The sequence below is a fragment of the Equus caballus genome, unplaced genomic scaffold (genome assembly GCF_041296265.1).
Source record: "Equus caballus isolate H_3958 breed thoroughbred unplaced genomic scaffold, TB-T2T haplotype2-0000793, whole genome shotgun sequence".
NCBI classification, from domain to species: domain Eukaryota; kingdom Metazoa; phylum Chordata; class Mammalia; order Perissodactyla; family Equidae; genus Equus; species Equus caballus.
The window spans coordinates 27,826-50,718 of record NW_027222001.1 but is presented as its reverse complement, the minus strand read 5'-3'; the positions used below and the strand labels follow the sequence as shown (position 1 = coordinate 50,718).

The following is a 22,893-nucleotide window of genomic DNA, read 5'->3' as shown; positions in this document are numbered from 1 at the left end:
TGGTTTTTAGACATCGCCATCATAGAGATAACAGTGGAAGGCATTGAAGCAATAGAAGAAATGCACAAGAGTACTGAGACAACGTAGGGTCAATGGAGAGAATAGGGCTCACATTGAGTCCTGAGCTTTCGCAATAGTGCTGTGTGAGAAGGACCCTGTGAAGGACACCAGGGAGTGTGAGCTGGTTCACAGGCAGTCAGGAGCCTGAGATGTCGAGAAACGGAGGACAGGGAATCATTCCAAAAGAAAATCGTGGCCCGGTTCTGCGTTTGTTCCAAGTAATAGAAAGATGCAGAAACACTCTTTGGATTTAATTATGGGGAGATAGCTGTGATATTATCAAGATTGATTAATACACAGACCATTGTCTGAAGTGTGGGGGAGTGAGGAGCTGGTAATTCCATGAACACTGATCTTTCAGCTTCATTGTGAAGGGGAAGGAAGACGTGGGGCGAGAACTAGAGAGAAATGGGTTCAGGAGAGGCTGTTGTTTCAACAATGAAGAGATTGAATGAGTGAAAGGAATTCGATGGGGGAGGGGAGGGGAGATTGCTAGCAGAGAACATGACGTTTGGAATCAATAATAAAACTTCTCTAGAGAGGAGGAAGAAGGGAGACAATTAGGCTAAACCAAGGATCAAGATGAATTTTCAATGGAATCAGGAGAGGAGTCATTGATGGTTAAGAATGGTGGGATATTTGTAGACTTTGCGGCAGTGAGCTCAAGTATTTCTTGTAATGATCTAACTCATCAACATAGCAGGAGATGACCCCCTTGGTGGAAAGTGAGGGGAAAGGCAAGAAGTTTTTAGATTGGAAAGGCTCGGTGAAGGTCTGAACTGTTTCTGAAGCCCGGAAGGACACACCAACTATCACGGCGCCGTAGGATGTAAAGGGAAGGAAAAGGAGGACATGTCGCTTCTCTCCTGTCAGGATGTGTGTCTGCTGGCACAGCCTGAGCCAGCAGCTGGGATGGCTGCTTTGTGTCCTGAGAAAACAGGGTCCGAGGTGGAAACCTACACCGAGGACCGGGCCGGGCAGTTCTACGGGAGATGTGCAGTGACATGTGGAGAGCCCGTGCTGCTCAAATCACAGCCTAATGTGCTAATGACATCTGAATCCCCCAATACACAAACACGCACTGTGGTAATGTCTGGTAACACCAGCTAAATTGACAGGAAAAATGTCACAGCTCAGTGTCATAAGATGGACACTGAGCATCCTGGCTGCTAGAGTATTTCGGGTCTTCGTTGTTGTCAATCTGGATGTTTCAGACATGCATCTCTCTTCTCACCACTGAGACTGTGCCTGTCGCCTCCTACTCAACCTCTGAGGCCCCACTGCGATGCCGTCGTCTTCCCTGACGCTTCCTCCTTGGCTGGTTCACCGTGTGCTCTCTGTGCTCCTGACGGTTTGCCCCTCTTTAGAGCTCTTTGCACGTGGACCCAGAGTTATTTCTTTACCCTGCATCTTTCTGGCTGGTTTGTGAGCAGGGTCTGTCTCTTATTCATCTTTGCAGCTCTGTTCTTCCACACAAGAATGCCAGCAGAAGTTGAGGGACATACCCTAAAGGGAAGACTTAGTGATTGTATTATTGGCGGTACTTTGATGTTTTGTTTTGATTTTGGTGAGGGTGCTAGAGGGTGGACTGCCAATCAGTGACAGTCCCAATCGCTCAGTGCTCAGCTTATTATTTTGACTTGAATTTTACTAATGAGTTTGTGTCATTTACTCAGTATACAACATGCTTGATTGGGCTAAATGAGGAGAATTCCATAACTCAGGACCTGCAGGGAGGCTGATGCATGCACAGCAATCTGCAGTACTGTCCCCAAAGTGGGATTACACAAGTCTGGGCAAAGTCCTCGGAGGACCAGGAGAGGGGGCCCAAGGAGGATGTGGTTGAAAACCAGAACAGTGATGACATCGCTTCACATTTTGCTCCCTTGACACCCTCAGACCTCAGGGCTTTGCTGTCTATGATCATTCTCAGAGTGCTGGGAAGCCCGTTATGTATCGCACTACTGCCGTCCCCACTACTGTAGATTTTGGTAGAGTGTTTACCTTGGCTTTGATTGCGTCTCTACAGAGCCAGCCACCTGGTGGTCTGCTCATGTCGGGTCACACTTGATATTTAGCCTTTTGTGGTCAGAGACAGCGCTGTCCTGTGTATTCATTCCTCTGGGGCCTAGAACACAGCAGGTGTCCAATCACTAGGTGGAAGGCATCCATCCTCATAGAGCCTTCAACTCTGTGCTTTGTAATTATCGACTTTAACAGAAAGATTTGAAAGTACAGTGCTTCGCAGTAATTTTCTGATATTGTCAAGAAAGACTGTCCCATCAAGAATATGAAGCGTATCTTTATGAAGTGTCTTTACTTGAATGGGGATTAAGTTGGCTGCCCTGGAGACATTTTCCTGTCATTTCTGTTCGTCTACTTGCTAGTTGCATTGTATCTTTGATAAGTACTTTCTCAAGATATTGAGCAGTGTTTGCTAAATCTTGACTTCTGTTTCTTTTATAGATAGTCACTGATGATTTTCTCCCATTCCTATCGGTCCAAAACTCTTTCATAAAGAACAGATTTGAGTATCTTCTTATTCACTGTGGAGGCTTTTGTGGTCATGATGTATATCTCATAGACTAGACCTCAGGGATATGATGCTTTTGATTAAAGATGAGTATTTATTATATTATTATGGTGTATGTAGGAGGAGAAAAATTGAGAAGGAGTGATGGTTTTCAGTTTCTCAGGTATGTGTGTATATATATATATATAAACATATATATTGAAAATTTTGGGGGCCGGCCCAGTGGCGCAGTGGTTAAGTTTGCACGTTCTGCTTCTCGGCAGCCTGGGGTTTGCTGGTTTGGATCCCAGGTGCGGACATGGTACCGCTTGGCAAAAGCCATGCTGTGGTAGGCATCCCACGTATAAAGTAGAGGACGATAGGCACAGATGTTAGCTCAGAGCCAGTCTTCCTCAGCAAAAAGAGGACGATTGGCAGTAGTTAGCTCAGGGCTAATCTTCCTCAAAAAAAAAAAAGTTTCTTAATAATGAACGTGTTACTTTTTAACTCAGGATAAGATAAAATTTAAAAAAAAGAAGCTTGTTTATGATATAAAGGTGGAGTTGAGAACTGGGATATAATGCAGGTAAGTCATACCCAATGGAATTTACTGCAGAGCCGTGTGTTTTCATCCCGCCATTGACAAGGTGGACATTCACGCGGGTCCAAGTCAGGCTGAGTTTGCCTGGTGACCAGCTCTTTCTTCTGACCATCACCTCTGGGATGTGAGTTGCTGTCAGTGGCCCTGCTGTGGGGACCAGGGCCGGTCACAAGGTCTGCTGCAAGCCCAGGAGAGTCCCCAGTGATCCTGCTCCAGGGCCAGAACATCAGCATACCGGTGACTCCGTGTGGCTTTGTTTCCTGGGTGTATCTTGTAGGTAGCCTTGTAGACTCATCGGGTCATATTCTGATCCCTGGAATCTATGACCACGTGGCTCCTCTTACTGAAGAGGAAAAAAAAAATGTACGAAGCCATTGACCTGGACCTAGAAGAATACCGGAATAGCAGCCAGGTTAAGAAAATTCTGTTTGACACCAAGGTATGATCACAAGTTGATGGATAATCTGAACAAAGAATGATGGTAACAAATATTTTCCCAAGGCTTAATTTACTGTGTCCTGTTTATCTGCACATCTTAGAACTGAAAGCAGATGTTAATTCCAAGGGGGACTTTCACTTTCAAGGCCACTTCCCTGTGGTCTAGATCAAGCAGACCTTTATCTGGGGTCCCACTGGCACCGGACTCAGGCACCTAACCGTGGAGCAATTGCTCATTTCACAGATGCGTTTTTCCAAATCAGTTTTCTGGACTCAATCCCAAGCCGGCCTGCAGCCGGTGAGCTGGGCTCCCTAACTGTTTAAAGATTGAGGATAGTCTGAGGTTATTCCAGCTCCATGACCCTAATTGTTCATTTTTCTAGACAAAACCAAGAGACTTAGGGGCTAATCTGTAGACTGCCACGTCACTGCTGCCTTGGTGTAATAAGTAGACCCAAAGCCGAAAGCGTTACTGGCAAATTTAGATTTTTTCCTTTTCCCTTCTCCTCCTCCTCCTCCTCCTTTCTAAAACGCTTGCCTGCTAGGGTGTTTGCTAGCTATGGCTGGTTCCTGGGGGAACAGCCAAGAGAGGGAGAAGCATGCAGAAGAGAGCGATAGAGTTTCTTATCATGAAGTGTAGCTCTTCCTCAGACTAGCTCTACAGCGGCCATAGCAAGATTGAAAACTGGCTCAAACATCTGCAGAGTTCTTTGAAGCCTTCTGAAAAATAAAATACATTTAGCACACAAATTATCATCGCAATGACTGGGATAGAAATTTATAAATGAACCCAAGTTTCTGAAAGGGCCCTTTTGCCATCTAGTAACTGCAAACTTCAGCGACGAGGGGCCCTCGCCAATGGGAGTGGCTTGGGCAGGCGAAGGCAGCAGAGATCTCGTGTCCTGAGGGGAAAGTCCACTTGTACTGTTTGTCCAGACATATCTAAGTGAGGCGATAATTAACTTGCCATTAACCGTGTCACAGATGTACAGAAATTGGTGATGCAAGCAATACAATTCAACTGAGTTTTAATTAAACATTCTTTCATATAATAAAATACTTTTATTTCAATTTAGGAGGAAATTCTAATGCACCTATGGAGGTACCCATCTCTTTCTATTCACGGGATTGAGGGCGCCTTTGAGGAGCCTGGAGCTAAAACAGTCATACCTGGCCGAGTTGTAGGAAAATTTTCAATCCGTCTAGTCCCTCACATGAACATGTCCGTGGTGGAAACACAGGTAACAAACGTGCATTGTTCTTCTGTCCAGCAGCGCCGTTCCTGAGAGCCACATGCCACACAGTAGTGAGCAACTCAGTTGTTAGCATTGAAGTATCACTTTTTTCCAATACAGAAGGGACTGGAACAAATGTCAAGAAACCAACAGGATTTTTGTTCAGTAAAAATCTCTTCCCTCAATTATATGCAATTACAGTCATCAGACAAATAACCATTTGGAGTTGGAGTGATGGGAAATTTTTGAAAACTAAATGGTGCATAAAAAGGCAAGATGGGTTTTACACACAGACGGAGAAGCTACTTGTCTACGGCTGGACTGAGCCGGAAAATCTTTACCCCCAGCGTTGGTTCGTCCATGATGTCTGAAATGAACCCCCTGAAAGCAGCCACCTTAATGAAAATGTTTGTGTCTGGAAGGAGGTGCGTGCCTGAAGTATCGACCTATCATCAGTGTACCTCAAGTTGCACAGAAGGTAGACTCTGAAGAAGGGAGCTCAAGGAATACCTCGGCGCCCTCTCTCCATCCACTGTCCGCTTTTATCGTCGTCTTAGCGCTAATTACATTCTCAAAGATCCTCCTTCCCCTCTGCGTCCCTCCGTCTTTTTGTTTCCATCTTCCTCCCTCCTTCCCTTTCTGGATGGACTGTTCCTCCTCCTCACAGCACACACTTTACATGAGCGCAGGACGGTCTTCGTCTTGCTCACAGCTATGTCCCAGCACCTAGAACAGTTCCTGCCACGTGACAGGTGTGCCTTAAATCTTTGTCGAAGGGATGAATATTTCAGAGTATGGAGTTTTTCTCTGGTGGATTTCCATAATGGCAACCGGAATGGAGCCCAGGGGAGAGAGAAAGATGCTGTCAATGAGCCTCCTTCACAGCTTAGCGTGAAATTGCTCCCACTTTTTGGAAATTTCCAAGTGTGTAATGTTCCCAAAATATTCCTTAAGATACTGATAAGTCCAAAAAGAGGGATATTCAAATTGAGAAGTTCTACTTGTGTTGTGTTTCATAATTACCTCAAACATTCATCATATTTGTATTACCCACAATATCATTCAAGGTTTCATAATTACCCAAATTCATAATAAGCCGACATTAACAGTGAGACACTGTGGTCGGGGAGGGGTGGGGACAGGAGGGGGGATTGGGGGGTCTCGGGAGGGGTGGGAGTGAGAGCAAGCATTCCTCACACTGGGCGCAGCTCTCCGTCCTGGAGACCCGGCTCACTCCGCGTCCTCCCTCTGGAAGAGCTGAGGGAAAATCAGAACGCTTGAATGCGTCAGCTTGGGATTCCAATCAGTTTCTTGATACAAGGCTATGAGAGCTACTCAAAATTTTCTCTTACAACTGAAAATGTTACCTTTAGGTAAAGCAGCATCTTGAATATATATTTTCCCAAAGAAATCGTTCCAACCAGACGGTTGTTTCTATGGCACTAGGACTACACCCATGGATCGCAAATATTAAAGATAATCAGTATCTTGCAGCAAAAAGAGCCATCAAAACAGGTTAGACTTATGCTATTTTGATTGCTGGTTTACACTGGGAACAAGGGGTGGTACCCGGTGGGGCTGTAGATAAAGCAGACACTTTTAAAACTTCACTGTGGACTCTCCTTTTATATGGGCTGCATTACTGACGGTAAACGGTGTGGTTCAGGGCTCTTTACACACACTGTCTCATGAATCCTCCCAACAGCCCTCCCCGGGGTGCAGATTAAGGCGAGAAGAGATTAAATAATTTGCTGGAGGGCACTCAGCTAGAAGTAGCGAAGCCAGGGTTCAAACTCACGTTCTGGAGACCTGAATTTGGGGGAAAATGATGGACTTGGAAACCTCCCAACCCTCCTTCTGCAAAACTCATGGAAATATTGGCCGATACATAAAAACTTTTAAAAGCACAGCTGAACTTGCACGAAAGTAAAGGAAGTCCTCTGGGGTTAAAAATGAAGAAGCTAAACTGTAGTGGAGCGAGCAAGCTGGCACCGGGCTGCCCTGTGGGGACTTGCTCTTCCCGGTCACAGAGCTCTGGGTTTAATGGCCTCCAGACCTCCTTGGAGCACTAACTCTCTGCGTCTATGAGTACAAGGGACACAGACGTCAAAAATTAGAGGACAAGTCCAACACCGAGAGCCATACTTCTCTACACAATCATCCCCACTGCCCTCAATTGTAGCAGTATTTTACCAGTAAAATTTGGGGGTGAAGAAAAGAGGAAGAAGAGTTAGGAAGTTGAATGGAATGCCAGCTGAAGAGAGATGTGTGATTGAAATGTCAAATTCAACAGTAAAGACATGAAATACAGGAAAATGCAGGAATGCATAAGGCACCTTTTTGTCTGTCTGTGTGCTAAACCAGTCCTGCCAACAAAGGACAGTCGTCTGCCACATAATGAGTTTTTCGTCAACAACGGACTGCATGTATGACAGTGGTCCCATAAGATTAGCACCATATCACCTAGGCGTGTGGTAGGCTATACCACCTAGGTTTGTGTGAGTACACAACAATTAAACCATCTAACAATTAAATCACCTAACGATGAATGTCTCAGAATGTATCCTGTCGTTAAGCAATGCACGAGTGTACATCATCTTTATTCACATTCACGCCTTGCTCTGTGGATCCAGAAGACACGGCATGTTCTCTTTTGTGTCTTCATTTATTTTTCATTCCCACTCCATCTCTGGCAACTTTCCCTATAGCCTAGAAGGTTTCAACTCATCTCTTTCTAGACCCCAGGATATCCATTAAAACTGTTTCCTGGGATACCTTGAAAGTTGAGTACAAACACTGCAACATTCAGGTGAAAGTTGAGTACAGCGATTTATTCATATGTTGGTTACAAAAGAAACACAAAACACCAAAGAAATGTGTTCCTAATATTTAATATTAGTGTTTCTAATACTTAATTCGTGAAGCAACCATAAAAGTAGGTAGGTACATCTTCTGTGGTACTCTGGCCAAAAACACATGACCTCTTCCAATCGTGAAAAAACGTCAGATAAACCCAAACTGAGGGACATTTTACAAAACAACTGATCAGTACTCTTCAGCAGGGTCAAGGTCATGAAAGACAAGGGAAGACTGAGAAACAGTCACAGACAAGAGGAGACTAAGGAGCAATGACAAAATGCCGTGTGGGATTCTGCATTGGATCCTGGTACAGCAGAAGGGAAAGAGTGAAATTCAAATAAAGGCTGAGTCTAGTTAATAATATTATCCAATGTTAATTTCCTATTCTTGATAATTGTACAATAGTTATGTAAGATGTTAACATTAGGGAAAGCAGAGTAAGGAATATATGAGAACTCTCTCTGTACTACTTTTGCAACTTTTCTGTAAGTCTAACGTTACTTTAAAATATTATTTAAAAATATTTTTTGAAAGTAGATAATAGTAAATAAGGCAACCACAGTTTTCTTCTTGACTCTATTGACTATTTTAGAATATAAATTGCATGATATCAGGACGCTTACTTATCCCAGCCACCAAATTTCATGGTGGGAAAAAAAAAAAAAAAGAAAGAAAGATAAAGTGAACACGACATTTGCGGAGATCACTGGGGGTAGTCTTCTCATTAATTTATTCAATGCCTTCTTTTCCTGTGTTTCAGTGTTTGGAACAGAACCAGATATGATCCGGGATGGATCAACCACACCAATTGCCAATATATTCCAGGATGTTATCCAAAAGAGTGTGATGATGCTCCCGCTGGGCACTGTGGACGATGGAGAGCACGCGCAGAAGGAGAAAATCAACAGTGAGCAGGTTCTTGAGGGGGCTGATCTCTCAGTGTGCAAACCACAGGGTGTCCACATCAGTAACCTTCCGACATGCTGCATATTTTAGATTGAATTTATGTCATCAAATCTTCCTGTTTAAATTGTAGACTACTTTTCCTCCATTATTTGAATGGAAATAACAGTTTCTCTTTATTTCTTCTTTTGTTAGGTGGAACTACATAGAAGGATCCCAATTATTTGCTGCCTTTTTCCTAGAGACGGCTAAGCTGCATTAACAACGACGGGAACCTTCCAGCTTACATCTGAGCTGCTGACATATCCCCTCTCTCACATCCCTGGACAGGAATAGAATCTAAATATCCAGAGAATTTCTGTCCAGTAAACAATATTTTCCCTCTTTAATACGTCTTTGGACATTTGGACCAGTAATAAACTATTTTAAAGGTAGAGACACTGGAAATGGCTTAATGTCTCTGTTGCACACCTCTCTAAAGTCACAGCTACCTTCAACAACTTGATTTCCCCAAGTCTGGCCCCAGTAGTCCCCGGACTGGACTCATTCTGCCCTTCCAGCACAAGGAGGGTTCTTCGATTAGACTTCTCTTGCCATTTGATTGGTGGAATTGCTCTAGTTTGCTGTGTCCTGAGGTGCTCAGGACACATAATCATTCATCCACTGACTGTCAGTACTTATGTCACCGTTGCTTTCACCACACATTCCTTTTATATTGTTAATAAAAACATTGGTCTACCCCACCGACTACCATGATTTCCCTGGGGGTTCATTTTCAGATGAGTTATTGAAGCGTGATACATATTCACTTCTTGCCTCCCCTTCACTTTTTCCTTTCTTGAAAAGTTTTGAAACAGAAATGACCAATATTCACACTCTTATGCCATTTGGGATTCCTTGTGAGAAGATGCGTCTATCTTTATTCTAAGCCTCTTTACCTTTGCTGTGAGTGACGCCAGCCCACCGCCCCTCCTGCATCCTGTTCTGTCTCACTACCCCATCGGGAGAGGCCACTCTCCCTCTGACACCTGCGCACGTGGAAATTCACCACAGCAGAATCAGCCCTGATGGAATTCTCTCACCCCGTTGGGATTTTACTCAGTGACTACATCTAAATTGTTCAAAGCTTTAAATAGCATCAATTTTAGACAGAGAACTGATCAACCTGACATCAGTAACACATCCCAAATTTGAAGCTGTCAGCTCAGGTTGCATTCATCAGTCATTTCAGTCGACCATCTTGTTTGGCTTGATTGGATTTGATGGTGTAAACAAATAAACAAAAGCACGTAAGTTTTCTACAGCTAAGTATAAGTAAACAAATCACTTCAGTCTTTATGAATTCACTATTTAAATAGCATTAATGGAGAAGAAGTTAAGGGTTTATTAAAAATGTTTCTCTTATGATTCCAAATAAAAACAAAGTGCCACACATTCCATCTCTTTGTGGGTGCTTGAAATGTCAGTTTTAAAGCTTGCTGCGTCATGTCTAAAACGGCTGGATCATGGGGCCAGCTTACCCTGCCTCTTGTCACAGAAACGGGACCCACCTGTGGCATCAGCCTCGCTGAGGCATCCATAAGGAGCCACTTCTTCTCTGGTGCTGGACAACATCAAGTCCTCTTGGTTAAATATTCGCAGGTGTTTGGTACTCGTCACTATTTAAGCACAGTCCATGCTCGCCAGATTTGGTTGAATCTTGTGAGGTTTTCGGATTCCGTGGACCTACCTGATGTATTTGGCAGAGGTCCCAAGGACTAACTGTACACGAGGTTTCTGACGCCAATTTATATTTTAACAAGGGTGTTCATAGTAGTCAATTAACAAAAGTTGGTTGTAAAATATAACCATTTCTGAGCAAGGGAACATCAGTTTTACCAAGTCACTAAATAAGAAGATGTATTTGCTGATCTGCATTCCTGCTGAATCTCTGAGACCTGCAGTGTCTTGGTCAATTATTCAGCTGCCACCAGGTGAGGAGAGGAGGAGGACGAATGAGGTCATTGAATCTAGGAGATTCCAACCCTGGGATGCCTGAGTCCAGAGCCGTGGTTTTCTGCCTCCCCGGGTCATGATGGGTCTCCCCAGCTCTCATTGATGGGTCCACGTTTTCTACCCAAACCCAAGCCATGTGGCTACCTGGGTCTTGCTGTGGTTTGGGAGCCAGATAGGAAGTATTTTCCAGATAGATTACATTCAGAGGGATGACAGAAATCCGCCCAGTGATTAGCCAGAAGACCAATTAACTAGTAATAAGAAGACAAAGAGGTTGGGGATAGAGAAATTTAAGTATTTGCTTTAAAAAATTTTACCAAAGAAGCATATGCACATGGATAAAGATGACCACCCAGTATACTTACTGGGAGTATATAGTGACATGATCAGGAGGGGACGTCATCGTATTGAAGGAGGGCAACATGTCAGGTTTGGGACTGTCCAGGTTTGGACTGTCAGTTAGATTTGGTAGATGCTCTTATGGAAGATAACGAGGACTGGGAATGTTCTTGGTTTTACGTTGTATTCATAAAAATAAACCTTGCGTGAGTGTGTGCTGGACAGTGCAAGAGCCCTGTGGTGACACACGTTCTCTGCACTTGCAGCTGGAGGAAGGCAGTCGGCCACAGACACACAAAGAACCTGGTCTGGGCTTCTTCTCGCTCCACATGTTCATTCCAGCGCATCCCTCCCTCAGCCTCTGTGTTAGCCAGACACCAGCCCAGCCCAGCGCAGCCCAGCCCCCTCTTCTGAGAACTGGACCCCGATCCTCCTGCATTTTTCATTAGAACCCGTTAGAATCCGAATTCGGCTCGTGGCTTCCTAGGGTCTGCGACTCTGAGGACCCCTGCTAGGAGCATCCAGAGGCTGTTCTCCTAACCCGGAGGTGCGCACGCGCCTGGCACAGCAGGAAAACCTCGCTCCGTTAGAGGAGGCCTCAGAGGCGCCGGGCATCGCTTGGGCCGGTGGAGGCGGAGGCCGGCCGCCCGGCCCGCAGGCCTCCGGCTCCCGCCCGGCCCGGGCGCGTCCGTTTCTCCCGCACCGCCCTCGGGGTTCTTTACCGCGGGCGGGCGAGCGAAGGGGTGGAGTGAGGAGGGATGGAGAGGGAGGAGGCGGGATCGCCCGGGGGTTACCCGCTCGGGGAGCCGCTGGAAGTGCCAGGTGGCCTTCCCGGTCAGACGCCGCCAGGCTCTCAGCCTGACGCGCGTCTCCCCTTCCTTAGATTGACTCCTTCGGCTTTCCGTTTTCCTCTTGGGGAGGGGTGGGACTTCCGGTTTCATCACCGGAAGACGACGAGCCGGAGGAGTCCGTCAGAGGGGCCAGCAGGAGCGATTGCGTCGGCAAACGGGTAAGTTATTCTCTGACCGGGCCGGGGGGGGGAGGTTTGGAGGCGGGGACCGTCCAGCGTCTGCGCGGGGCCTGGGGGCGGTGGCTTGAGGGCTCGGGCCGGGCAGCTGGGCGCCGGGAGTCCCGCCAGGGCCCTTCGCTCTTCCTCCTCCCTCCTCCCCCCGCCTCAGCCCCTCCCCCGCTCGCCGGTCCCTCCCGACGCCGCCCAGACTCGCCCGACACCCGCCCGCCGCCCGCGCGGCGTCGCAGCCGCCCTGCCCCCGCCGTCACCTGCTCGCTCCGCGAGCCGGGCTCCCGGGGACCCGGCGGGCCTCCGTTTCCCCGCGGGCCCGGGCTCTCGGCGCGGAAGCGGCGCCCCGGGCGCCCCACGCAGCCCTGCACGCAGTCGGGGCGCTTCCGACCGCCTGGCTTCTCCGACTGGAACGCGGGCGCCCAGGCGGGGAGCTGCCCGGTGGGGGCGGGTTTCTAGTCCGGGCGGTGGTGTCCGTGGCTGCCCGCCCACTCCCTGTTTTCCCCAGCGCACCGATGCGCTGCTGCCACCCTCGCCTCCTTCGGTTGAGGATGCTGGTGCCCGAGAGCACCACGCCTGGAAGTGGACGGTCCTGGCCACTCAGGGTCCAGCTGCTCTCAGCAACTAGCGGGAGACCCCAGGCTGCCGCACGTCGCTGCTGGCAGCAGCGGGATCGTCCCTGGAGATACCCACCTCTTCCTAGTGGGCGAGCACGGCCTGAGTGTGCGTGCCCGCTTTCTGGAGCTTAGTCGGGGGGAGGTGGGTGCCAGGAGCTGCTGACCCCTGCGGTTGCGTTGAGTTTTGAATAGCCTGTTTATTGGGTTGGGGGGTTCTGGACTAGGACATCTTGGCAGGGTTGGCATCTGTGGACACATATGTAGGATTATTTTCTAGGTAATCATAGCCCGAATGGTGATTGTGTCGGGACTTTACAGTCTGTGCCGGTGGAACTAGTTACAGTATGCACCTGGTTTGCGGTGAAGCGTTAGTCCAGATGCAGCACTGCCTGGGGAAGGTCACTAACACGTATTGATTAGAACATCGTTAGGAGAGATTTTGATGCCTTTTGCTTTAATTAGCAAAAGGGAATGAACAGATATAATTGGGTTTTGAAATAAGCCTGTCACTATCAACAAGCATCCTGTTTCCTCCAACTTTGTTAAATGTACTTCTAGAGGCAGAATTCTGTGGAGGGAATGACGTTTTTCTGTTATTGTCCACATTAAAATGTTGCCATATTAACATTAATGCAAATTTTTGAACACTTCAAATAGTTATATTTTAACAGAATTTTGACCTGAAAAAGTCTATAACTTCCGTTCAAAGAGGTGATAATTATTTTGTTTGTTCATGTGAATATACCAAAGATGGAACTTTCACTGCAATTTTGTACTTGTATATTTGTGATAGATCTTTAACCCAGTTTTCAATTAGGAAAGATAAATTTTAACTTTTAAAAGTTTACCAAAATGTATAAACTTTCATGATTTTTGGATATTATGTCTATTTTATTTAATTACTTTGGCTAGTTCTACAGAGTTTACACACATTAATAGAAAAATGAAATTGAAGAAATGGTATAAACTTTTCCAGTGTGGTATGAGATTTCTAATTTTCATTTTTTCTAGTGTAGGAGTATTGATTTTTGTTTTAATATTTTCAATTTAAAATTCTAATTAATTCAGATTTCTCTTACTGAGTAGAAATGTGTAATTATACATTTTCTTCATTTTTTTTTCTAATGATCATATCTAAAATAATTGAATAGTGTAGTTTGGGGAAATGTTATAATGTTTTTACTGAATTTAGGTTTTCCCCCTCTATCCTTAATAGGTACTATTCTTTTTCCCACAGCTATTCAGACAGTGTGAATACTGTCCTCATGGGCCGAGGCAGCTGTACACTTAATAACTTTGGGATTGTCAACATCACCTCTCTTCTCTGAGTGTTATTGAAAAATTTGAGTAATATTTCTGTAACTATACCTCACAGTGATGCTAGCGTCAAATGAGATAATAAGAATGCTTTTTAAGTGGTAAAGAGCTATAAGTTTTACTACTGTATTTTTAGTATCTAATATGTTTACTAATGTTCACTAGCTTACAAGTTGACAATCAAAATGAGTTAGTCATTGTCTTTGAGTTTTGCCCTCTGCATTTTAAATCAATGTAGTGAACCTGAGTGGAGAAGGGAAAAACAGTCTCTGAAAATAAAAGTCAGAGCAGTCAAACTTAGTTGTATAAGAAGGAATAGTTCCAAGTTCAATGAATGTGATAAATCCTTCATTTTACTGGGTAATTGGGCAGAGTCTTTTAAAGTAGCACTCTTGTTATTTTATCTGATGTCCTGTCAGAATTAGACAAGTGGATATGAGTTGTTTCTGTCCATTCCTCATGGACCCATTTCATGGAGAGGGGGCACAAAACTTCAAAATTAAATTTGGATTTTAATTAGTATCCAATTGTAATCTTGCTTATTTTGGTTGGCAGAATAATGCAACTCCTCCTTAGCCCTATCCCTCCCAATACAAAAGATTCCACGTCCTAGTTGCTAGAATCTGTGACTATGTTATGTTACATAGTCTATGGAATATGTAGTAACGTGTAAAATGTAATAATATGTAGTGTTATAATTTAAAGCAAAGTTATTCGTTAAGGTCTATTTCAAAGTGAAATATTTTTTTTGGTAAGGTTGATTGGCCCTGAGCTAATGTCTGTTGCCAATCTTCCTCTTTTTGCTTGTACACTTAATAACTTTGGGATTGTCAACTGACCTAACGTCTGAGCCCATCTTCCTCTATTTTATGTAGGATACTGCGAAAGTGTGGCTTGACAAGTGGTGCTAGATCCGTGCCCAGGATTGGAACCTGCGAACCCCTGGCTGCTGGAGCAGAGTGTATGAACTAACCATTACACCACTGGGACGGCTCCAAAAGTGAACCATTTTATTAATGTTCATTCATTCTGTTTTTTATTGTGAACTTCAGAAGAACGCTAGGTGAGTGGTTTGGCCCTGGCATGCATCATGTATGTGTCCTGGGTTAGTGTTCTGAGGCCTGTATTGGACATCTTTAAAATGTGGTTGTTAGGGAGGCAATGTAGTTAGTGTTAGAATTCTTGGGGGTTCATATTCCAGCCTCTATGTATTAGTTGTAGGAAAATGGCCTTAGTTTCTTCCTCTCCAAGTGGAGAAATGATGTGTCTTTGAGTAGTTGATGAGATAATGTGTGTGAGCGTGGCTTAGAAACTATAAAATGCTGTCTCTGCACAGATTATTAAGACTACTCTACAGTCTTTAAATCCAGCCTTAATACATGCAACGTGAGAGTTCTGCACAACAAGAGGTCGGAAACATGGATTCTGTACCATGGGTTCTGTGGAGCAGGCAGAACCTTACCTTGCTGCCATATTGGTTTTGCCTTCTCTTACTTGAAAAACCAGACAGGCGCTTCCTTCCTTCTTTTTAGTCCCATTTGTAAGATTGATTCAGAATGGGAGTATAGGAATTAGTTTGCATTTTTCCAGAACTAATTTGTTACCTTTTTCATTTCTTGTCAAACATTTTAAGTTTAAAGAAAATGATTATTTTCCGTTTATTTAAATTCCCAAAATGCTTTATGTTCCAACAAATTCACTTCATTTAAAATTAATGAAGTTTTTGAAAAGTCTTTGTGCTAGGCACAAAAAGTAAACCATCCCACTTCTTGTCCTTGTAATCTTCAGTAACCCCAGCAGTCAGTCCCAAGATACTGGCTGCAACAGAACATTTGTCAGTGCCAGAGGTGCACGGCGGAGTAATTAGGTTGGCCTGGAGAAGTCACAGAAAATATCACAGCAACGTGGAAGACCCATGGGAGTTCTCTGTGCGGATGTAGGAGGAGAGGGCTTTTTAGGCAAAGAGGGCAGCTTGTTGGAAGGCACACCTGGTTGAGAACCAGTCAGCAGCCTAATGTGGGTCTTAGCAGGGCCTAAAAGAGGGAGAAGCGCCGAAAGAGGACAAGGTTTAGTTTGTCAAGGGCTTTGAATTGAAGGCTGTGTGCTTTACTTGGTACTTTTTCCTATGGTCAAGTTGAAACCGTCAAAGCTGTCAGATCTCCCACCCTCTGGTGTTGTCCCTTTTCCTTAATAGGTACCATTCCCTTTCGCACAGCTATTCAGACACTGAATACTGTCCTCAGGGGCTGTGTGAGAAGCTCGCTTCAGTAACTGAGGCTTTTCTGTGGAGGCCCCATTAGAGGAGGCTCTCTCCCTGGAGCCACTGAGGCACGCGAGAGGCTGGAGTTGATGACGTTCCACATAAGGCAGTAGAAGTAGAGTACAGAGGATAGAGTGGAGAGACATTTTTGATGTGGAAAGGACAGGATTAAGGGCCAGTGAAGGAGGAGGTGAGAGAGGGAGGAACTAAGAATAGTTTAGAGCACTGATCTTTGTGTAGAGAGCTGGCAGACTAGCTCCATGGAAGCAGGTTTGGGAGAGGAGAGCAAGATGAATTTGTTTTTGGTTGTATTGAGTGTTTGATATCTGTAGGTCATCCAGGAAGAGATGCTGAGATTAGAAGTAAGGTAGAGACTGGAAATAAAGGCAATGAGTCCCTGGACCATTTGAGGTGGCTGGAGAGCACGCAGAATGAATGAAGTAGACCAGGGAGGAAGATCGAGGCTGGGCAGGGGAAAGAAAAATACAAATAGCTGGGATTTGAGCATGTTCCTTCTTAGTATATGCCCGATGACGTCTGCAGAGTTTATCATTCCCTTTTAAATAGCAGGGGTCAGAACAAAGAGGACCCGAAAGGCCAGGTATTTGCTTTATTGGTGATTGTGTTTCAGCTCTGTGTGCTTTATGTTTCTCCTGTTGTACGATCAGTGTCTGAGTTGGTGATCTCTAAGCAGACGTGGAACCGTGAAATAGCATATCTCAAATTGCAGTCCAAGTTAGGAAAAAAACACACGAGGGATTTGAAATAAAAGATTTCCAAGATTCTCAAAATTCTAGGACTTTTTATTAAGTCTTGAATATACATTGAGTTGACACCTTCACAAACACAAACCCCTTTAGATTAGGAAATGACGTGGGAACGACGTTACACATTAAAAAAATCGGTCATTATATATTTATTAAAATCCTGAGGAAAACTTCAGATTTATCTAGAGCATTTTAGTATCTTACGTTCCTTTTGTATAATGCAGTGAAAATATCCATTTTGTTAGTATTATGTAATTAAAACATAACTTCTATTAAATTTTAAGTCTCTAAGTGATAGAGTTTTTAAAAAAAAATATATTACATAGTTATTTTTTAAATATCCTCCTCCAGTGAGCAGATTTGACCTAGGCATTTGGAAAACTTGGCTCAGGTTGTTTTGTCCTGATAATTAACATTAATCTTTAAATAACTCTTTTGGCTTCAACATGGGGGAAGTTTATTAAAAGGGAAATGTCATTTGCTCTCTTTTAATGAATAAAACAAAACATAATAGCTGCCAAATTTTGTAGTATGTGCACAAAGATACTATATTATAGGGAATAGCCTGTGTTTTAGCAATGTATGATGTCCTACTGTTTTATTACTATTGAGTATGTGACAGTGACCGTCATTGCAAATATTTTAAATTTAAAACAATTTACGCCCTGCGGATAGATTATTGTGCAATAGCCATTTCTTTCTAAATGACGGTTAATGGATTTATCCTTTGAATACTATGTTTAGCATAATATAGCAGAACTAAAAGTAATGATCAAAAGACCAAGGTTAGCATGTGACGTTTCCTAAAGGCTTGAAATAACTTGGCGTTATGTATTAATAACATTCAGAAAACATAGTCATGCCTTAACATATTAATCTGCTTATATATTTCAGCTGAGGTGGTGATTTTTACTTTTGGCCGTCTTATAGAAAAGCTTTTTGAAAAGTTAACTTTCTCACATCAGCTGAAGTCTTTAAAAAATCTGATTAGTATTTTATAGAGAATACTTTCTTGCCTCTTTTGAATAATATAGGCTAATCATAGGCAGTAGCTTCATATATTGTTGGAAGAAGTGTAATTACAAAAATTAACTTGTCATACACCACAGCTCAGCAAAGTAACTTTCTTATAAGTCCATGGTCACAGTATGTTTTTGCAATTCAGCATCTGGCTCTGTGGGATATCGATGGCTTCTATGAAGAAAAGTACCAGGGTGAGCAATTAAATGCAAAATGACAGCATAAAATATGATCATTATGGTTATACAAAAGACGCATTTATGAATTTTGCAGATAACTGTCATTTTTCTGCTCATATTTTTCTGTTGCTTTGTTAGCTTAATAATTTTAGTACAATTTATTTTTTTCTTCTAAAAAATGAACACTGCCATTTTTATTATCCTGGCACTTGTTTATATGTCTTTTTTGTTTGTCAGTTTTGAAGATTAATGATAGTTGTTTCACTGTCTTTTGACACAATACTTTCAACTTGATTTCAAAATTGAAGAATTTAAAAAAATTGCATAGCAGTTGTATTATAAGAGTACCACTTCTTATGGTGAGTAGTATTTTATCACGTGTGGTTTGGATAATAATCACCACCCGAAAGTAAGTTTTGCCAGTAGTTTCCTCGTAACATCACGTAGTGTTTTGAAGTATTTTTTATGGTATCAACTCTCTGATTTGGTCCAGGGTAAAACAGTGTTGACATGAGGAATCATATAGCAAAGTTGTTGTCTTTCTTTTGTCTCTTACTTGCAAAATGTATTCTACATGCAATGAAACTGCTGGACGTTGCGGAGAGGGAGTCACTCTGGAGGACTAAGTGTCCGTGTGACCTTTGGAGCATGCCATTGTGTGAAGCTCCGTAATGTTAACCTCCATTTTGTTAAGTTCCATTATGTTAACCCCTCTTGGCTCCTCTGCAGCCCTGCCTGTCTTTCCAGCCTTACCTTTCACTGCTGCCATTTTTGAAAACCTATGTGTTACCCAGTTGCTCTCGTTTTCTTTTACTTGTGCTTATAGTATCCCTGTCTCCCGAAATACAGTAGTCCCCCCTTATGTGGGGGGGATACGTTCTAAGACTCCCAGTGGGTGCTTGAAACTGCATAGTACTGAAGCCTGCATATACGTTTTTTCCGACATGTACACTGCTGTGATAAACTTAGAAATTGGGCAAAGTAAGAGAGTAACAGCAATAACTTCTGTTTGGCATATCCAGATTTCCAGCACGACTGCTCTTACACGTTGGGGAAATTATTAAATAAAATACGGGTGACTTGAACACCAGCACTGTGATACCTTGACAGGCGCTCTGATAACCAAGAGGGCTACTGAGTGACTGACAGGCGGGTATCGTGGATCCGGTGGAGAAAGGGATGATTCACGGCCCCGGTGAGAGGGAGCTAGATGGCACAAGATTTCATCACGCTACCTAGAATGGCGAGAAATTTAAAATTTGTGTATTGTTTATTTCTGGAATTTTCCATCGAATATTTTTAGACCTCTGCTGACTATAAGTAAGTGAAATTGCAGAAAGTGAAACCACAGGTAAGGGGGGGACCATTGTACTTTTTTTAGCCATTTGGTTAAATTCATCCTGAGCTTGAATGTGTGGTTGGAACTCTGTCCATTCTGTGAAGACTTTCTAATCTTAGCAGTCAACAGGAACTTCTTACTTTATGCTCTTGTGGCATATTTTGGGTGTCTGTTGTTATTATCAAAATATGCTTTGCAGATAGAGCATAGCTTAAGTTTTTTTTAATAAGTTTAAAAAAATCGTATTTACTGAAATCCTACTATATGCTGAGTACTGTGCTGGGTTCTGGGATGCTAGTGAAAGAGTTTATTTCTTCTGCTCAAGAAGGTCACATGCCAGTTGTAACGCAGAGTAGTAAGAACTGTGGTGGGGGCAGATGGGAATGTGCAGGCAGAGGGCTAATCCAGTGTCAGGGTTGGCAGTCTGGTTCTTGGAGGAGGCAGCAAGCCTGAGGCCTGAGGACAGCAGAGCACAGCCATGGAGCACGCGCAGGCCTTGCCCACCAGCCATAACTGCTTAGATGGCTTGGTGGATGGACCCGAATCATTGGGGACTTATGTCTCATGATGTTCTTGTTTTTTGTTTTTTTTTTTTTAAATTTAATCATTTTCGTGAGAACCTTTGAAAAAATTAATTTCCTAGTTTTCAACTTTTGGAACCTCTCCATAACCTGATTTAATATTGTCTCAGTGACTTAGGATTATTATTTTGTGCGTTGTCATGTTGGGCTCTAAGAAATCATGTCCTCTGGGCATTTTGACCCAGAGAAGGGTGTTTTTAAATATCTGAATGTTCCCTGATTACTTTTAATTTTTTCTGTCTGCTTTTTCTAGTTTTTCTTCCCTTTTCCCGTTTCACTGCTATCAGTGATCTTGTCTAGAGTAGCACAATTGCTCTCCATTATTTGCCATCGATAAGAAGCCAATGAATCAGGTTTATCAGTAAGTATCAGGAAGGGGTGATGGATCTGAGGAAGGAACTTAGAGACTCACCTTCAATCCCAGTACCTAAATTCAAACATCATCTCTTCAAATATGTTTTGCCGCTCCAAGCCCTTTTGGGCAGGTTTCTTACTTTTAGCTAAGGCTTGGTGGGTGATGTTGCTGCCTTGGTGAGTTTTTGATAGCTGAGGTGTTCGTGTTTCCCTGCATCACGATTCAGGTCATTTTGTTTTCGTTGCTCTCCTGATGTGGTCTAACTGTTTTGTCTGATTTCAGGAATGCTTTTAAATGGTTTATGTTTTAAGAATTAATAGACAAGGCTTATATTATCCATTTGTTCTTATATAACTTACTTCAATTATAGTATCAAAGCAGGCATTTTTTATTGTGATCAATTTTGAAGAAATTAGGTATATCAGTTTTATTTATTCATTATTAATTTCGTTAATAATCAAGTTCATGAATGATGAGTTTAGGAATCAGTGACACCCTCTGAATTAATTGCTTTGTTTATTTGGCAGTAAAGCAAAACTAGGACAGTATTATACATTTGCGATATGTTTCTATATTTAGATAGAGAGAGGTACTATCTGTTGTTATTAATGTTACTGTTATCTTTACCTTTTAAAAACAAATATATATACTAACAAACATGTCTGTGTGTGACTGAGAGAGAGAGTGTGTAAGTGTGTGTTTTTGTGTGTGTCCATACATATCTTTTAGCATTTCCAAATTGGCCCAGGTGATTCTAATCTAACCTTTCTGGTCAGAATTTTAAGTATGTAAAAATTCTGTATGAAAATGGTAATAAAAACGCAGTCATTCAGTTTCATAGTGCAATTACTTATTGTGACAATTCTTGTTCAGGAGGAGTCTGTTTCCACCAGCATTGTTTTGGACAGGGAGATGGCAAGTGTAGACTATACTCTTGAGTCTGTTAGGGAGTGACGCTTTTTCTACTGTAGTGCTGTAATAGCTTTACATTTTGTGATTCTGTGGGCTACGCAGACGTGATGTGTTCAAGATGAATCAGACGATAAAATTGACTTGTTTTCCATCTGATAGCTGGTACTGCTTTCAGCAGTAAAACTGAATTATTTCTACAGATCGAAAAACAATCTATGAGATATGAGGTCATTTTCCTTATATAGCCATAGTTAAATGATTTGTTTCTATGACTGGTTTTTATAGTATAACCTGTTAAGGTTTTATCCCCTTATGCTCAAGACAGATTTAAGACTTAAAACAGACAAATTAGAAGAAACAAAACTAGAGATTTTTTAAAAAGTGTAACTTGTTTACAGAGTTTCCTCACCATTTAAATTTTATTCTTTCCTTTTCAACAGGTGTATAATGCTTATTTGCTTTAAAACCCTTGTTCATTCACTCACTTATTCTTTTGTTTATTTTTTTGCTCAAAAACTTTATTGCAGAATAGTTTACATACAATAAACAGCATCTATATAAAGTGCACAATTTGATGGGTTTTGACAGTTCTATACACCTCTGAAGCCATCTACAGAATCAAGATAAAAGAACATTTCTCTTACCCCCTTAAGTATCCCCATGCCTCTTTGCAGCCCACCACCTCTTCCTGCCTGCCACAGGGAACCCGTGACCTGTTTTCTGTCACTGTAAATTAATTTGCTATATCTTGTCGTATGTGCTGTTGTCTGAGTCTTTGTGTGAACACGTGTTTTCATTTCTCTTGGGTAATTACCTAGGAGGGAAATGACTGGGGTAATGTGATGACTCTGTGTTTAACTTTTTAAGAAACTGCCATCGAGTCTTCTTTAATTTCTCTCAGTCGTGTTCTCTAGTCTTTAGTGCATAGGCCTTGCACATTTTTTGGTTAAATTTATTTTTGCACAATTTTAAATCAAATCGCATGCTGTTAATATTTAAAAGTGCAATTGATTTTTGTTTATTAACCTTTTATCCTTTGAATTTCCTAAATTCATTTAATTGTTCTAGTGTGGGCGTGTGTGTGTGTATGTGTGTATTTTACATCCTGAGGATTTTCTATGTAAACGAGAATGGAAGTAGTTTTACTTGTATTTATCCGGTATTTATGCCTTCACTTCTTTGTTCCTCTTCACTTTTAGTAAGTCTTCTTCCTAAAATCTGTTCTTAGATCTGGCATTCATCTACCCACTCTGGCTGTCCTGTGGTTACAGATTGCATGAGAGTATCATTTCCAGGTTTTATATTTTGAATATATTTGTCTCTGAATGTTAATTGTGTCTTTTATGCTTAGCACATAGTTTTGATCTTTTAATACAATCTGATAATTCTTTTTAACTGTAGTGTTTATTAACATTTAATGTAATGTAGTTGGTTGGATTTATACTATTTTGCTCTTTATTATTCTGCGTCTCCTGTGTTTTCTTTGTCTGTTCCTCCTTTACTGCCTTATTCTGTGTTGACATGAATTCTGTCATCTTCTATTTATCTGGGAATGTCTTTACTGCCCCTTCATTATTAAAGTATAG

At 42.6% G+C, this 22,893-nt stretch overlaps 2 protein-coding genes and 1 long non-coding RNA gene across 5 annotated transcripts in view; 2 read left to right on the top strand and 1 right to left on the bottom strand.

The window, feature by feature from the left end:
• Positions 1-3,517: 3,517 nt before the first annotated feature.
• Positions 3,518-9,050, top strand: LOC138922402 (beta-Ala-His dipeptidase-like). Its single transcript, XM_070259089.1, has 4 exons — positions 3,518-3,612; positions 4,688-4,852; positions 8,466-8,620; positions 8,804-9,050. Exons 1-3 carry the CDS (start codon positions 3,535-3,537, stop codon positions 8,487-8,489), a joined length of 267 nt encoding a protein of 88 aa, XP_070115190.1. The 5' UTR covers positions 3,518-3,534; the 3' UTR covers positions 8,490-8,620; positions 8,804-9,050.
• A 918-nt stretch (positions 9,051-9,968) lies between these two features.
• On the bottom strand, positions 9,969-11,848 carry LOC138922403 (uncharacterized). Its single transcript, XR_011435492.1, has 2 exons — positions 10,969-11,848; positions 9,969-10,854 (listed from the first exon to the last, which is right to left on the bottom strand). It is a non-coding gene; the product is annotated as an uncharacterized lncRNA (long non-coding RNA).
• The window catches only part of LOC138922401 (uncharacterized), a 36,262-nt gene continuing 24,786 nt past the window's right edge, over positions 11,418-22,893 (top strand). The window contains exons 1-3 of one of the 3 annotated variants that reach the window (XM_070259088.1): positions 11,418-11,489; positions 11,826-11,951; positions 14,770-14,957. In XM_070259088.1, coding sequence (XP_070115189.1) covers positions 14,911-14,957 — 47 coding nt within the window. In that variant the 5' untranslated portion in view covers positions 11,418-11,489; positions 11,826-11,951; positions 14,770-14,910. Of the gene's footprint in view, positions 11,490-11,825; positions 11,952-14,769; positions 14,958-22,893 lie in introns of those variants that run through there. The other 2 variants (XR_011435490.1, XR_011435491.1) reach the window with 2 other exon arrangements.